Below are 16,645 nucleotides of genomic sequence, written 5' to 3' on the forward strand. Positions count from 1 at the left end.
AATGTCAGAGAATATTAGGTGGAGAATGGTTAAAATTGTGAGGTTAGGGATTAATTGGGTCTTGCTATGCCACGTACTTATCTGGCTTTGTCTTTTAGTAGTTTAGCAAGAGGTGGAGTGATGTTAAGTGTTCTCTTCAACATCTCTATGCTTCCAGCAAAATTACTACTGGCTAGAGCTAAACCAGTAACTGTTGCAACAAAGCCCGGTTAATCATAAAACATTTAATTTTCCCTCGCCTAATTCTCCCCTTCTTCTCTCCACTGTAATAGGATATATAAAATAGTATTTGTTTCTTATATTGATTCCATGAAGCTTGTTCTGTGTGGCATGTTGTCTGCAATAAAAATCTTATCTTTATGTAGTGTTTAAAATCTCATGATATTCTTGATGCAAGTAGGCATTTTCTGCACCAAATAGTTATTTTTAAAATTAAACTTTCCTATCCATATTGAATGCTGCTGGAGATAAATCACTCTGTAAGATTTACTGCTCAAGATAATGCTGCTTTACTCTCATCACAGTTACACTTTTACAGTGGAACCTCGGTACTCGAACAGCTCCTTACTCGAACAATTCGGTATTTGAATGCTTTGTTCGGTAAACAAATCACTTGGTAGTCGACCGTTTGCTCGGCACTCGGCAAAACAGACACTACTGCCAGAACTTTGCTGTAAACTATTTCATGTTTCTTCGCATTTTTTTTATTTGTATAAATAAATCACCATGGGGCCTAAGAGGGTTAGTGATAACAGCCAACCAAAAAAAAGTTGGTTGGGAAAAATTCATTCTATATTCGAACAGATTGGCGTTCGAACATTGTTCTGGAGCCAATTTAGTTCGAGTGCCAAGGTCCCATTGTATGTACAGTACATATTTGGCACAATTTTACACAGTATAAATATCTGATTAAAAATAACAGATAATTGTGTTCACACATTTGTAAGCACATTTTATTTGGTACATAGAAAATGAATATTTGTGAATTTTATGCAATGTCTTGACACTTTTTTTTTTACATCTTCAGGTTTTTGTGATTGACATTTAATCTGCCACATTTCTTGATGTTTTGGATTTACAACTCATTTTCTCCAATCTTACTGTACATACCAAAGTATATCTTGTGTGTGTGTATTTTTTTTTTTTTTTTTCAACAAGTCGGCCGTCTCCCACCGAGGCAGGGTGACCCAAAAAAGAAAGAAAATCCCCAAACAGAAAATGCTTTTATCATCATTCAACACTTTCACCACACTCACACATAATCACTGTTTTTGCAGAGGTGCTCAGAATACAACAGTTTAGAAGCATATACGTATAAAGATACACAACATATCCCTCCAAACTGCCAATATCCCAAACCCCTCCTTTAAAGTGCAGGCATTGTACTTCCCATTTCCAGGACTCAAGTCCGACTATATGAAAATAACCGGTTTCCCTGAATCCCTTCACTAAATATTACCCTGCTCACACTCCAACAGATCATCAGGTCCCAAGTACCATTCGTCTCCATTCACTCCTATCTAACACGCTCACGCACGCTTGCTGGAAGTCCAAGCCCCTTGCCCACAAAACCTCCTTTACCCCCTCTCTCCAACCCTTTCGAGGACAACCCCTACCTCGCCTTTCTTCCCCTATAGATTTATATGCTTTCCATGTCATTCTACTTTGATCCATTCTCTCTAAATGACCAAACCACCTCAACAACCCCTCTTCTGCCCTCTGACTGATACTTTTATTAACTCCACACCTTTTCCAAATTTCCACACTCCGAATTTTCTGCATAATATTTACACCACACATTGCCCTTAGACAGGACATCTCCACTGCCTCCAACTGTCTCCTTGCTGCTGCATTTACCACCCAAGCTTCACACCCATATAAGAGTGTTGGTACTACTATACTTTCATACATTCCCTTCTTTGCCTCCATAGATAATGTTTTTTGACTCCACATACACCTCAATGCACCACTCACCTTTTTTCCCTCATCAATTCTATGATTAACCTCATCCTTCATAAATCCATCCGCCGACACATCAACTCCCAAGTATCTGAAAGCATTCACTTCTTCCATACTCCTCCTCCCCAATTTGATATCCAATTTTTCTTTATCTAAATCATTTGATACCCTCATCACCTTGCTCTTTTCTATGTTCACTTTCAACTTTCTACCTTTACGCACATTCCCAAACTCATCCACTAACCTTCACAATTTTTCTTTAGAATCTCCCATAAGCACAGTATCATCAGCAAAAAGTAACTGTGTTAATTCCCATTTTGAATTTGATTCCCCATAATTTAATCCCACCCCTCTCCCAAACACCTTAGCATTTACTTATTTTACAACCCCATCTATAAATAAATTAAACAACCATGGTGACATTACACATCCCTGTCTAAGACCTACTTTTACCGGGAAGTAGTCTCCCTCTCTTCTACACACCCTAACCTGAGCCTCACTATCCCCTTAAAAACTCTTTACAGCATTTAGTAACTTACCACCTATTCCATATACTTGCAACATCTGCCACATTGCTCCTCTATCCACTCTATCATATGCCTTTTCTAAATCCATAAATGCAATAAAAACTTCCCTACCTTTATCTAAATACTGTTCACATATATGCTTCAATGTAAACACTTGATCTACACATCCCCTACCCACTCTGAAACCTCCTTGCTCATCCGCAACCCTACATTCTGTCTTACCTCTAATTCTTTCAATTATAACCCTACCGTACACTTTTCCTGGTATACTCAGTAAACTTATTCCTCTATAATTTTTACAATCTCTTTTGTCCCTTTTCCCTTTATATAAAGGGACTATACATGCTCTCTGCCAATCCCTAGGTACCCTCCCCTCTTTCATACATTTATTAAACAAAAGTACCAACCACTCTAACACTATATCCCCCCCTGCTTTTAACATTTCTGTCATGATCCCGTCAGTTCCAGCTGCTTACCCCCTTTTATTCTACATAATGCTTTGCGCACCTCCCCCACACTTACATCCTGCTCTTCTTCACTCCTAAAAGATGGTATACCTTCCTGGCCAGTGCATGAAATTACTGCCTCCCTTTCTTCTTCGACATTTAAAAATTCTTCAAAATATTCCCGCCATCTACCCAATACCTCCATCTCCGCATCTACTAAATTCCCTACTCTGTTTTTAACTGACAACTCCATTCGTTCCTTAGGCTTTCTTAACTTGTTTATCTCACTCCAAAATTTTTTCTTATTTTCATCAAAATTTCTTGACAGTGCCTCTCCCACTCTATCATCTGCTCTCCTTTTACACTCTCTCACCACTCTCTTCACCTTTCTTTTACTCTTCATATACTCTGCTCTTCTTGTAACACTTCTGCTTTGTAAAATACTCTCATAAGCTACATTTTTCTCTTTTATAACACCCTTTACCTCATCATTCCACCAATCACTCCTCTTTCCTCCTGTACCCACCCTCTTATAGCTACAAACTTCTGCCCCCACATTCTAATACTGCATTTTTAAAACTATTCCAAACCTCTTCAACCCCCCCACTACTCATACTTGCACTAGCCCACCTTTCTGCCAATAGTTGCTTATATCTCGCCCGAACTTCCTTCTCCCTTAGTTTATACACTTTCACCTCCCACTTGCTTGTTGTTGCCATTTTCCTTTTGTCCCATCTACTTCTTACTCTAACTGTAGCTACAACTAGTAATGATCCGATATATCAGTTGCCCCTCTATAAACATGTACATCCTGAAGCCTACCCATCAACCAATATGTAATATAACAAACTACTTTCATTACGTGCTATATCATGCCTTGTATATTTATTTTTCCTCTTTTTCATAAAATATGTATTACTTATTACCAAACCTCTTTCTACACATAGCTCAATTAAAGGCTCCTCATTTTCATTTACCCCTGGCACCCCAGATTTACCTACTGCTCCCTCCACAACATTTTTACCCACATTTTTACCCATGCACATTCAGACATCCCACTTTGACAGTTTTCTTCTTATTTTTAGTAATCTGTACAGGAAAAAGGGTTACTAGCCCATTGTCCCTGGCATTTTAGTTGACTTTTACAACATGCATGGCTTATGGAGGAAAGATTCTTATTCCACTTCCCCATGGATATAAAAGGAAAAGTAATAAGAACAAGAACTATTAAGATAAAATCAAAGAAAACACAGATAAGTGTGTATAAATGTGTATATATATGTGTAGTGTGACCTAAGTGTAAGTAGAAGTAGCAAGACGTACCTGTAATCTTGCATATTTATGAGACAGACAAAAGACACCAGCAATCCTATCATCATGTAAAACAGTTACAGGCACTCACTTGGCAGGACGATAGTACCTCCCTGGGTGGTTGCTAGCTAGCTATCACCGGTGTGTAAATAGGGATTTTCTTTAGAATTTTTTCACATTAGTTATATTGTCAAGAATTTTAGGAAGTAAATAGCAACTGTTATACTGTTACGATCTAATACAGTATGTACATTTTATTGACATTATGATGTACATACTTATATCCAGCTATTCAAAACTATGTAATCTAGTCTCATCATACTTATATGTTCATACCAAAATAATTTTATATTTGTTCCCTTATTATCCCACCCATAAAATTCCTTTGTAATCTAATTTTATTTGCATGATCACTTGATAGCAGTGTAGTGGGTTAAAATTTCAAGAAAACTGGGAATTTTAAGATAATTTTTCTAGATGCTACTCTTAAGGCATTTGTTACAATATACAGTACGGTGCTTTTTTTTTTTTTTTTTTTTTAGTATGAAAAACGTGCACTGAGCTGTATAGTATATACAGACAGTACTAAAACTTATTAAAAATGTTTCTATATATGATACTTGTATCCAAATTGATCACTTGATGTAACAGAAACTGTGGCAATGGAAGACTAAAACGAATACCAACATTTGCATAGTTTCCTGTATTAAAATTCCTTCAACACTTCTAATGGCTGTTTTATCATCACAGATACAGTATCAGCACACAATTGTAAAATTAATATTTTAAGTAGTGTATACATGTGTAGCAAAGATACTGGCTTAATCTAGGCTTATAAACAGGGAAGGTTCATTAGGGTACTGCAGCTGTGGTTATTTAAAGTGCCTAAATGGAATATTTGCTTTGGATGTTTGAGTTTTTACTACATAACCCTTTCAGTGTCAGTCGTATTTATACGCCAAAATTCTAGCACCTTCAGATCTGGTGGAAGAAAGCTGGTAGGCCTACATATGGAAGAATGGGTCTTTGTGGTCAGTGTGTGCAGTATAAAAAAAATCCTGCAGCACACAGTACATAATGAGATAAAAAAAAAAACTGACCGTGTTTTTAGTTGAAAACAATTTTTCAGTGTATTTTCATATGGTATTTATAGTTGTATTCTCATTTCCTTGGTCTCATTTGATGGAATGGAAGATATATTACAGAAATAGAGACAATTTTGATTGGTTTCATGATGGATAGTACCTTGAAATTGAGCTCAAAGTAGTGGAAATGTTTGATTTTTGCTGATCTTCAGGAGTAAACAGATCACGCCACGCATCCAATTCACATCAACTGGTGAGCCTGATATTCTTTCACAAGTGTGCTGATATTATTTATACCATTTTTACAATAATGCAATAGTCTGCATAACAGTAAATCTATTTTTTTGTGAGAATAAAAATTCAAAATGGAAAGCAAGAGTAATATAAGAGGGGCCTGGAGATGTGACTAATGAAAAGAGAAAATGTTATTTTAGTGCCAGGAATGTCTGTCTTGTTTATTCTGAACCCTATTTTGAAATTAGCATCTTTTGAAATTTGTGTGAAATTGGCCAAATTGCTAATTTCTGACCACTTTATTGGGTAGTTGAAATCGGTAAATGGGCAGTTTCTTGTATATTTAGTTGATAGAACAAATGGAGTTCTACAGATGGTACAGGTACAACACTGATTTTCCAGCATTGGATGGTCTGGCACCTTTCAGTCTAGACAAAATTATGAGAGGGCACTAAATAAAAACACTTGCTTAAGTAAAGCTTACCTGAGTAAAGCTTAAGGGAAGTATGTGTTTGACAAGTTATTGTTTTTGCTCCCATTAGAGAATCATTTTCTGAAAGTAATGATGCAAAAAAATATGAAATTTGATTGAAAACTTAGAGAATTATGCAGGTGCAAAGTTGGTGATCTGGGTGCAATTTATGCATTGGTGATTTTGCTCACTTTGAGTCCTATTTTAAGACATTTCCACTACTCAATTCAACCAAATTCTTAGCTGTTTCTTCAGTATGCCTTCTGTTCTGTTAAATGAGTACAAAAAACCTAACAGTAATTTGGCCAATTTTACACAAAATTCAACAAATTCAGGTTTAAAAACATTTGAAAATAAACACTGAGTGCATTGCAGTCACTAAGGCAACCTATCCTCAGTGCATTAATTATGTTCCCAGGCCTCTCCTATATTTCACTTGCCTTCCATTTTGAATCCATCAAAAAAAAAAAATAGAAGTTTTACTCTATTTCTCAGATAATAGTATAACTACATGTGGTTTAGCGTGTCCCATTAATAGGAGCAGACCTACTAAAAACCCATAAACAGACCATGGGTGGGGCCTCTACTCTTCCTCAGGAAAATTTAAAAATACTAATTCTGCTATTTTGAGTCTTATTTCTAACTATTTATTGTCCTGAAACTGATCAAAATCATCTCTTCAATTGATATGAAAAAATGGCTAGTAAAATTATATAAACTATTTTAGAAAACACCTCGGTTGCTATTTTAACCCTTTCAGGGTCGACAGGCCCTCTCAGAGACTTGTTCTCAGGGTTGGCCAAATTTAAAAAAAATAATAATAATAATTTTTTCTTATGTAAAGATAGAGAATCTTTTTCCTGATCATAATGACACCAAAAGTATGAAATTTAATGGAAAACTTACGGAATTATGCTCTCGCGAAGTTAGCGGTCTCGACAATGTTTACGCATCGGCGATTTTGCCCACTTTGAGCCCTATTTTCGGCCAATTCCAGTGTACTTGTCGACAGAAATCATAACTATTTCGCTAGAACTCCGTTTTTTCTATCGAATGAGTACAAAAAACCACCCATTTACCGATTTCAACTATCCAATACAGTGGTCAGAATTTAGCAATTTTGCCAATTTCACACAAATTTCAAAAGATGCCAATTTCTGAATAGGGTCCAGAATAAACAAAGACATTCCTGGCACTAAAATAGCATTTCCTCTGTTCATTAGTCACGTCCCCATGCCCCTCTTACATTCTTTTGCTTTCCACTTTGAATTTTTATTCTCACAAAAAAATAGATTTACTGTTATGCAGACTACTGTATTAGTGTAGAAATGGTATAAATAATATCAGCGCACTTGTGAAAGAATATTAGACTCACCAGTTGACGTGTATTAGATGCATAGCATGATTTGTTTACTTTTGAACTTTGGTAAAAATTGAACATTTCTGCTATTTTGAGCGCAATTTCAAGGTAGTTTTCTTTGTAAAACCAGTCAAAATCATCTCAATTTCTGTAATATGTCTTCCATTCTATAAAATGAGACCAGGAAAACTAGAATACAACAATAAATACCATATGAAAATACAGTGCAAAGTCGCTGTTTTAATCCAAAAACACGGAGAAAGTTTTTTTTCTCATTACGCACTGTGTGCTGCAGGATTTTTTTTATACCATGCACACTGACCACATAGACCCATTCTTTCATATGTAGGCCTACCAGCTTTCTCTTACTAAATTTGAGGGCGCTAGAATTTAGGCGTACTAGTACATCAAAAACCCTGGTGCGTAAGCCGTACTAGTACGGCCGAAACCCTGAAAGGGTTAAACCAAACGCAAGCTTAGAGGCTTACTTTTCCCATCATGCACTGCATAGAGCAGGTTTTTTTTTTAAATACTGTGCACACACCACACAGATCCATTTTCTTATGGCCAAAATTTACCACTCGCATCATATTTGAGGGTGCTATGCTTAAAACATTGATCTACATGAGTGACACTGGCATCAGTTAGTTAGATCTACATGAGAAACAGTGGAAAGGGTCATCTAAAATGTAAATATTACATCTATGAGTCTTGACCAATTTCTACCAAACAAATGAGTTCTATACATGCATGAAGTGAGCATACACTTATGAATATAATGGGTAAAGGGGGTCAGAAGTGTACTGTTGAATTATTATTTCGTGACCTCTTTTGGTCTGGCAAAATCAGTATTCTGGCAAGGCTTTGAAACCAAGCATGCCAGAAAATCGGTGGTGTACTTTGATGAATTATGAAACTGTTTTAAGTTATTATTACAGTACTTTATTGTAATTGTTTATTATTTGAATTGATAACAGGCAAGACAAGTCAGTGGCGGGATAGTGTGTCACATCCTTCAGCAACATTAGCAGAGCGTATGGCATCACCCTCACGATCCACCATGACTGGCGTCTTACAAGAAAATGATTCTGTTCATGGACACTTGAAATTCCATCACCATGCCTTATGGTAATGATGCATGAACTAAGCGCTTCTTGTCTACACCACCTAACAAGAGAGCCTATATGCTGCTAGGGCTGTCGGGAATGTCTGTAAACCCAGGTGGCCAGCAGTCTAAACACCAGCATTCCCATTCACCTGCTAAACACTGCAGCTAATCTTCAAGTGGTGGCTACAACTTGCATTCCTGCCTACTTTTTATGTGCACACAAATACTGTAGATGTTTTTTATTAGGCAAGATATTTTTTACTTTAGGTGGAGTATTTTTATAATTTACATAATTTATATTAAATTTACAGTGGAACTGATAAAATTTTACATAGCTATATTTACAGGAATTATTTGTAAAGTTTAACTATATTTTGTGATGTTACTCTTTCATAGTAAATTTCATGGAGAAGTGCACTCAAGGTTGTGATTTCAGATTGTGCATTGAAATTGAGTGAAAAGTTTGATGTTATAAAATATTTCCAATATGATCTTAAACAAGAAAAACTATATACTCTACTATATATTTTCAGATAATTTTTTCCTTAAATTCTCATGAATAAATTTGTTTTGATTAATGTTTTGAATATGCTTATAAATTGTAATTTTAAAGAAAATATGAACTTAGCAGCTAAGTAACCTCAATCTAATTCAGCTGGAAATGGAGTGTGATAAACAGACAAATAGATAGAAAATATAAAGCTGAAATGTAGCTAAGCTTTTTAAGCCTGTAAGTCTTCACTGCAAGTGTTCAGGATATATCCAGTATTACAATTTTAGAAGGTCTTGTGTCAGACTTAAGCTTTACATATTGCAATATTTTTTATTTCACTATGCATTACAATGGCATTTTGAGAGATCTAGAATTTCCATTGTATCTGATAATCTCTCTTAAGAAGTTAATGACTCAAGGATGCTACCAAAGAAACTTGTACTTTGTGGGGGTTAGTTAAGTTGTGTAATGATTACTGTGCCTAAATACTGTGGTATTTGATTTGTTAGAAATCTAGTACCATCATTGAATTGATAGAGGTATAGGATTGAGAGGAATTACAGGAAATGTAAATATATCGTAAACCTGTGGATTTAGTGACTTGTTATACCTATTCCATCTCAGTTGATTGGGACTAGAATAAGGTTAATAGTTAGGTACTGTACACTTATTTCATACTCATTCATATGGAACTGAATAAGATTATGCATTAGGTACACCTATTTTTATCTCGCTTAATTGGGAATGGAATAAATTTAAGACAGGTACATCAATTCCACATCAGTTAATTAGGTATGGAATATGGCTGATAGATAGATGGGTGGTATTGCAAGTACATTATAGTGCTTACACACTGTGGTAAGTGGAAAAATTACCTTAATGTCCAGCAAAACTGCCATATTCAAAAATTTGTGAGTACACATCTCGAACATTATTCTCCAACATTTTGTATGACTGCAATTATCAAAATATTTCCCATGATTCTAGGAGCTCAGAAGAAAGAAAAGAAAAAAGGGTTTCCATCTGTAACATGTTGCTGTTTAGAGCATTTAGAAGCAAAAAACTTAGTTTCATAAATGATAGCAGATAATTATCACTATCAATTGCCTTAAATTTTCACTTTTTGCAATTCTTTAGCATGGTGTAGTCTTTTTGTCTATAAGGATTGGTAAACTTCCAGTTTCTGCCTTATTGTGACAACTTAATTCTTAAATTAATGCAGTATATTAATAGCTAATGTGGCTGGTGCATAACCTGCACATTATATCTTGTACAATAAGTTTTTAATATACTAAGCATTTAGCATTGTTAGAGGATATTATTTTTGAATTTATTAAACCTAACAGCAAGCATCTGGCTGCTAGGTACATTATATAAGTTTAATTAAAACTCTCCTGGATTCATACAGGAGAGGAAGGCCTTGTACTTTCATATATTAGGAAAACTCATTTGAACTCGTATTTCCAAGTTTACGTAGGACTAGGGTGTGCACATTACTTATTTTAGTTGTTGCTGTAAATTCATTTTACAAATTTGTTTTAGGGAGAGAGTTGCACAGGGAATGTGCAGATTGGTCATAGAGGGAATTTAAGTGGGTGATGTACAATATATCTCTTGGTACTGTACATTTGCTTTAGTAAGTTTGAATATCATGTCCCTTTGATATTTTCATGTTAAGTCTTTGTATACATTGCTTTATTCTATGTGAAAATTTAAATGGGAATTTACTTTTGACCCGGATTTATAAAAAAGAACAGTAACAGTTTTTAAGGTTGCTTTGCTTTTGAGCACACAAAGATTCCGTGTGTGGTGTGGGATAATAACACATCTTCCAGCTTGGTAAGACTGTTGTCCAGTTTCATGCTGAATAATGCATTGCTTATATTAAGGTATAATGACCATATTCATAGTGGTAATAGTGCTACATTCAGCAGCTAATTTATTACTGTAATAATTTTTCCATAATTTAGTTTTTTACTTATTCTGCAGAAAGGAAAAACTTTTTAATCAGCTGTTACACATTTTTTATATTATATATAATGTGTTGTTGGAGGATTATAGAACCTCCAAAAACTGTCATGAAGAGAAGATGTGAATGTAGACACTTCTCATGGTTCATCTTGGTAATTTTTCAAGCATTCTCATTTCAGTGTCCTCCACCAGTGTATACAGTATTGTGAAATATTTTTTGTTCTTGCAGCTATACATGTGATGTACCTTCTGTGTATTTTATCATTTACTGTTAGTCTTTAGCATCTACTCCACACTGTTAAATTCATATTTATTATTTTGAGTCCTACTAGGAATATGGCATTACTGTATAAAATGGTATAGGTTAATGTGTATGTTGGTAAACTCAGACATGTTTTGTAGTATACTTAAGTCTACAGTTACAATGACTTTTATGTATAAGGTACATGATTGAAAATCTAGTGAACTTTTATGTGTTGATACACACACTCACTCCTAATATTCAAGCTCTACATGACAATTTCTCTGGTATGGAAGAGCTTTGAACTGATGCTTGATGCTTCCAGAATTGTAGAACCAAATGTTGACATTGTCATTATTCCAGGGATGTACACAAACTGAATTTGTTTAAATACTTGTACAAGTTTGACCTCATATATTATGTTTGGGATGTATCATGATAGACAGCAACACTGAAGATTTTAAGTAGATGATGGCAAGCTTTGGCTCTTAGTGCTCCACAAGACATGTTTTACTTTGTTGTATGTTATAGCTTTGTAATTGAAAAGAATGGAATTGATTTTCCCCGACTGTGGGAGTATTGCAAAAGAGCTTTACACTTATATTTATATGTGCTTACTATTTATTTTGTTACAATGTTTTAACTAATTTATTAAGTATGTAATATTTGCATTGCATCATCTGTGTATGTTAAGCAGTGTTTCACACAAGTTTAAATAATCACTATTTTGCACTGAATCCATTTGGGTCATTCAGGGCTGACAGGTTTCAGTGATGGGCACAATATGATGCACAAAGTTATTTGATAATGTACTGTAGTGGTTTTTTGTAATTAGGTCTTTAAAAATTATTTCTTTAGGTTATTTTGTTAAAATTGAATTTTTTATTACAATATATATATATATATATATATATATATTTTTTTTTTTTTTTTTTAGAAATAAAATAATCTCAAAAATGCCTTTGAACTCTATACACGTATCTAAAATAATTTTTATCTGTGAAAACATTTTAGCGTTGCATCTATGGTGTGTGTTTATACAGATGAGTATTAAATTTGGTACTTCATATGGAAAACATGACTAATTATGGGCATCTTGCTGTTTATGAGAAACTAAAAATAGTACAGATGTGATAGTTTTTAAGTTTAGTCACATAATTTCTATATGTTTTTATACTTGATAATTTTAATGTATATTTACACTTGGTGCAAAGTTGCCACTCTTTTGTATAATGTACTGTACTTACAACAATACTGTTCAGAGTGTAAGTGAACATTTAGAATATTGCTGTCTTGCACTGTTCTTTCTAATCTTTAAGACTAAACTAGCTATTTAACTTACAAAATTATTTCAAAATTTTCCTTTTTTATATTTCCAGAATCTCATTCCCTAATATTGTACAACAGTGAAGAAATGGCTTTATTGCTAAGATTTGCCTAATGATTTTTGTTTAATGATGGCCTGCTGCTCCAGAGTGTAGAGTAACTTGTACTGTGTCCAGTCAGTAAAAACTGAAGCTTCATAGTAGGAAAACCAGACTCAGTTTGAAGTTATGTATATCTTATCTGTGACATTACTGTTGTCATTGATTATAGTTGTATATCATTGTAAATTATGCAGAGTTACAAGCTGTTTTATATATGATTTGTTTATTTGGTTATTTTAACTAAAGCTTTAACCTAAATACTTCTTTTAAGTGTTACCATTGCCAAGTAATAAATATTAACATAAATGATAATTTTCATTGTCATATCCATTGATGCTATTTTTATCTATAAGAAGTCTGCTCCCTTAAATGTGGCTTCTTGTAGAATCTTGGAATCTTTCCAGAAGATTTCCTTGACAGCAGTCATCTTTTCATGCTTGGAAAAATGACCTAGTTGGTCATACCATAGGTTGCACTGGTCAGTGGGGCCATTGCTGTACATGGAGACCCATAAAATCAGGTGTGGTGTTGATCTGCCTTAGTCAAACTACCATTCATTATTGACATTGGCCAGGGAGGCTTTAAACAGAACATCCTTCAGTTTCTCTTAACAGCTGACCCTTTTGGGTTTAAGTGTTTAATTTGATTATATTATTATTCTTTAATAGTTGTGTATGTGATTCATTACTTCTTTGGGCTTTGTATTAGGTGGGAAAATGGAAATGAAACTCAATATAAATCAGCATTTTTATGCTCTATTACCTTTCAAAGGGGTTAGTGAAGCCATGCTCTTGATCCAAGAACCAAGAAATGGAATCTTCCCTCCTTCCTGAGATTGAATCTAAATGCCCCACTTCTCTCTCTCCTTTGGTTTCATTAATGGGACTAGGTTTCGTATGTGAAATCCAGCTCCTAGGCAGAAAGAAAAGGGATCACTATCAGCCCTCTTATATCTCTCACTGGTACTGCTGTGGTGGTCGGGTCACTCCACCCGGTGGAAACTGGATCATCTTAGCAGGCAATGTGGCAGGACCTTGATGAGTGAAGTATTACTGAAAGACCACTGCACAGTTTATGCTCTTGTCTCAACAGGTGGTTTTACTAATCTTTGGTCAATTCTGATTGTTTTCTGGGGTTATGCACCAGGTAGGCAATAGGTGGTTTCCAGGAACAACAGTGCTCCTGTCACAGCAGAGGTGATTTGTGATTCAGGGTGGACATGTCGTTTATTTTTTGTATGATTTAAATTTTACTCTTGCACTAACCAGCACCTCCACTAATTCCTACCATCTTGCATCCCTTCTCCTAACCTTCTTACATCCCTACCCACAATGCTGTACGACACATATGGGTTTACAGTTTAATTAAATTGAATTATTATTGTATGTTCTCAGAGTGGCATCCTGTTTTTTCTACCTTATAAGAACAGGACATTACCTTATTCCTGCAGATCCCTAGTGATGACACACTACTGAGAAATTGGACCTTTTGGTCTTCCTCCAACTGAACCTAACTAATCCCCACTCTTCCCTTCCCTGCCCTATCTTTCCCATCCTTCCTTTCTCATCCCTCCTCCTTTCTCCATCCCTCCTCTCCTTTCCTGTTTTTGACCTTTGGGGCCCTCCCCTCTGAAATTGTAGCTCCAAAGTTGGGGATGGGGTGTCGTTGTCTGTCCCATTCCGTCGAGGCGCTTGGTGGTGGTTGTGTTTGCTGTGGAATATAGATTATCTGGAGGTGCTTCGACCAACCCTCAAGAGTCCTGAAGGGTGGCTTATGGTGTTCTTCGGGTGACGGGTGTATCTCTGGAGGGAGGCTGTTGGTTCCAGGAGGTGGTGGCCAATGGAGGTATGCCTTACAGTGGGCTTCTGTCTGCCCTCTCTTTTGTCTGCTGAGGTGGCTCGGTGGATGTGAGGTTGCTATCCTGGATTGCCGGTTTATTGGCATAAAGGGTAGGGCACGGGTTCCATGCTGCACCTGCATTATCAGCTGCACTGAGGGCCCTCTTGGGTGCAGAGTGAGATACGCAATCCCTTTCATTCCTCTTAGGAGCTATCCCTCCATGTACCTTTTTTTTTTTTTTTCCCAGAAAAGACAAGAAAAAGAAACCTTACCATGGATTCCCAGGTCCGTGAAATTCTTCCTCCCAGATCACTTTCTCTTGCAGCAGCACCTCATAACCCTGTCTCATCTTTAGACCATTCTTCAGACCTCTCTAACAACCCAGTATCTTCTTCAGGTAACATTTTTGTTGCCCACCTCTGGTACCGAGGTTGCCCCTGACCCCTTTTGATACATCCGACCTCCATGTGTCTTTGACCATTCTTCCAGCCTCTCCCTCTACAATTTTTAGATTGCCTATTCATCTCAGGACGGACCATCTCCATTCCCCCACTTAAATGACCATGACCATTAATGGATGACACTGTCCCAGTTATCTCTCGCTCCTCTCAGAAATGTCTGGCACGACACTTGCTTCCCTTACACTCTACATTTCAAGGTACACAATGGACTAAGTTTTTCACTCTACAACTGACATCTCCCACTGACTATCTTGCAGATCATAGTATCAGCAAGGCACTCCTATGCTTTGTTGGTCAAAATATTTCATTTCATGTTCTTAAGAGTGGTGCACGCATTATGGTACAAAATGCTGGACAGGCTCACAATCTTTCCATTCTTACCTCCATTGACAATATTCTTGTTGCAATTCATAAACACATTTTATCTCAATTCTTGAGGTGGAACTGTAGTTCTTCCAGATACCATTGTTCCATGTGATTTCCTGCTTACGATGCAGACATTATGGAGCAGCTTGAGCTCCAAGACCCAATTCTTAAAATAAGAAAACTATGTACTACCTGCTCAAGGGCAGAGACACTTTCCCTGCAATGTAGCTTGGTTAATTTTTCAATGCCATGAACTTCAATCCTTTGTTTATATTGCAGGACACCATTTACAAGTATATACACGTATGGGAATTGGTCCCTACACCGCAAGTGTAGAAATTGCTGACACTTTTTGCAGGTTTATGGCAAAATGCCTGGTCTGTGGTGCTGCTGACCATGGCAATACATCCTGCAGTCAACCTCCTCCTTGCCTTAATTGTAATGAGGCTCGCCTGGCTTATTCTCACCGTTGCCAGGTTTTCTTAAAGGAACAAGAAGTCCTCTGTCTCAAAGAGAAAGGTTTCTTTTATGCCACTGCAGTGCCCCATCACCTCCAAGGAAGACTTCCAAAGCTCTCTTATTCTAGAGTTACTTGATGGCCTCCAACCTCAGTGATATCTCCTTCCACAGTCTCTGTAGTCACAACTTCTGCAGTTACCTCTGTGTCTAATTTTTGCAGCCCTGGGCTCCGAGGTACCTACCTTGTCGTCCTTGCATCTTCATCCTCACGTTTGCATGTTTCAATATATACACAACCTCCCACAACTATACCATCACCTCGTATCCCTACTTCTCCAAAGTCTAAATTATTTCCAAAGTTCAAATCTCCTTTAACCCCTCAATCGCATATTCTCAAACATTTTCCTTTTTCTGTCTCTGAGCCTAGTCCTTTACCTCTTATTTTATTTGTTATTGGTGTGGAAGTTTATCCTTCCTCTCCTGTTCCTTCTAGCCTTTCCTGTTCCCTCCCAAGTTTCCTCTAACCTCTCACAAGCCCCTTCTGTGGTAACTTTCATTCTCCTCCATTCTTTACTCACCCTCCACCATCTACCTCTGATATCGCATTGCCTGTAGCTTCCTTGTCATCTGAAATGCTCGAGGCTATCTTATAATATATCGAAGAGACAAAACCAATGATGGACACTGATTTACATGACAGCTATCATTTTCCTGTACTCCTTATTTCCCATTCATATTCTCACCCTCTTCGTAGTCCACGTTGGTGGTTTGAACGGGCAAATTGGACCCTTTACTTGCGTCAAACCATTTTAAGTGAGAAACCGTTTCCTTCATCCACCCTTAATGAGCAATTACAACTCTTTTTAGCCTCAGTTTTAAGTGCAGC

At 36.4% G+C, this 16,645-nt stretch overlaps 1 protein-coding gene across 3 annotated transcripts in view; it reads left to right on the forward strand.

Moving 5' to 3' along the window:
* LOC128694140 (alpha-tubulin N-acetyltransferase) overlaps positions 1-12,940 on the forward strand; it is a 70,600-nt gene extending 57,660 nt beyond the window's left edge. For all 3 annotated transcript variants that reach the window (XM_070093653.1, XM_070093654.1, XM_070093655.1), the window contains one exon: positions 8,372-12,940. In XM_070093653.1, coding sequence (XP_069949754.1) covers positions 8,372-8,526 — 155 coding nt within the window. In that variant the 3' untranslated portion in view covers positions 8,527-12,940. The remainder of the gene's footprint in view (positions 1-8,371) is intronic.
* Positions 12,941-16,645: the final 3,705 nt, after the last annotated feature.

The sequence above is a fragment of the Cherax quadricarinatus genome, chromosome 43 (genome assembly GCF_038502225.1).
Source record: "Cherax quadricarinatus isolate ZL_2023a chromosome 43, ASM3850222v1, whole genome shotgun sequence".
NCBI lineage: Eukaryota > Metazoa > Arthropoda > Malacostraca > Decapoda > Parastacidae > Cherax > Cherax quadricarinatus.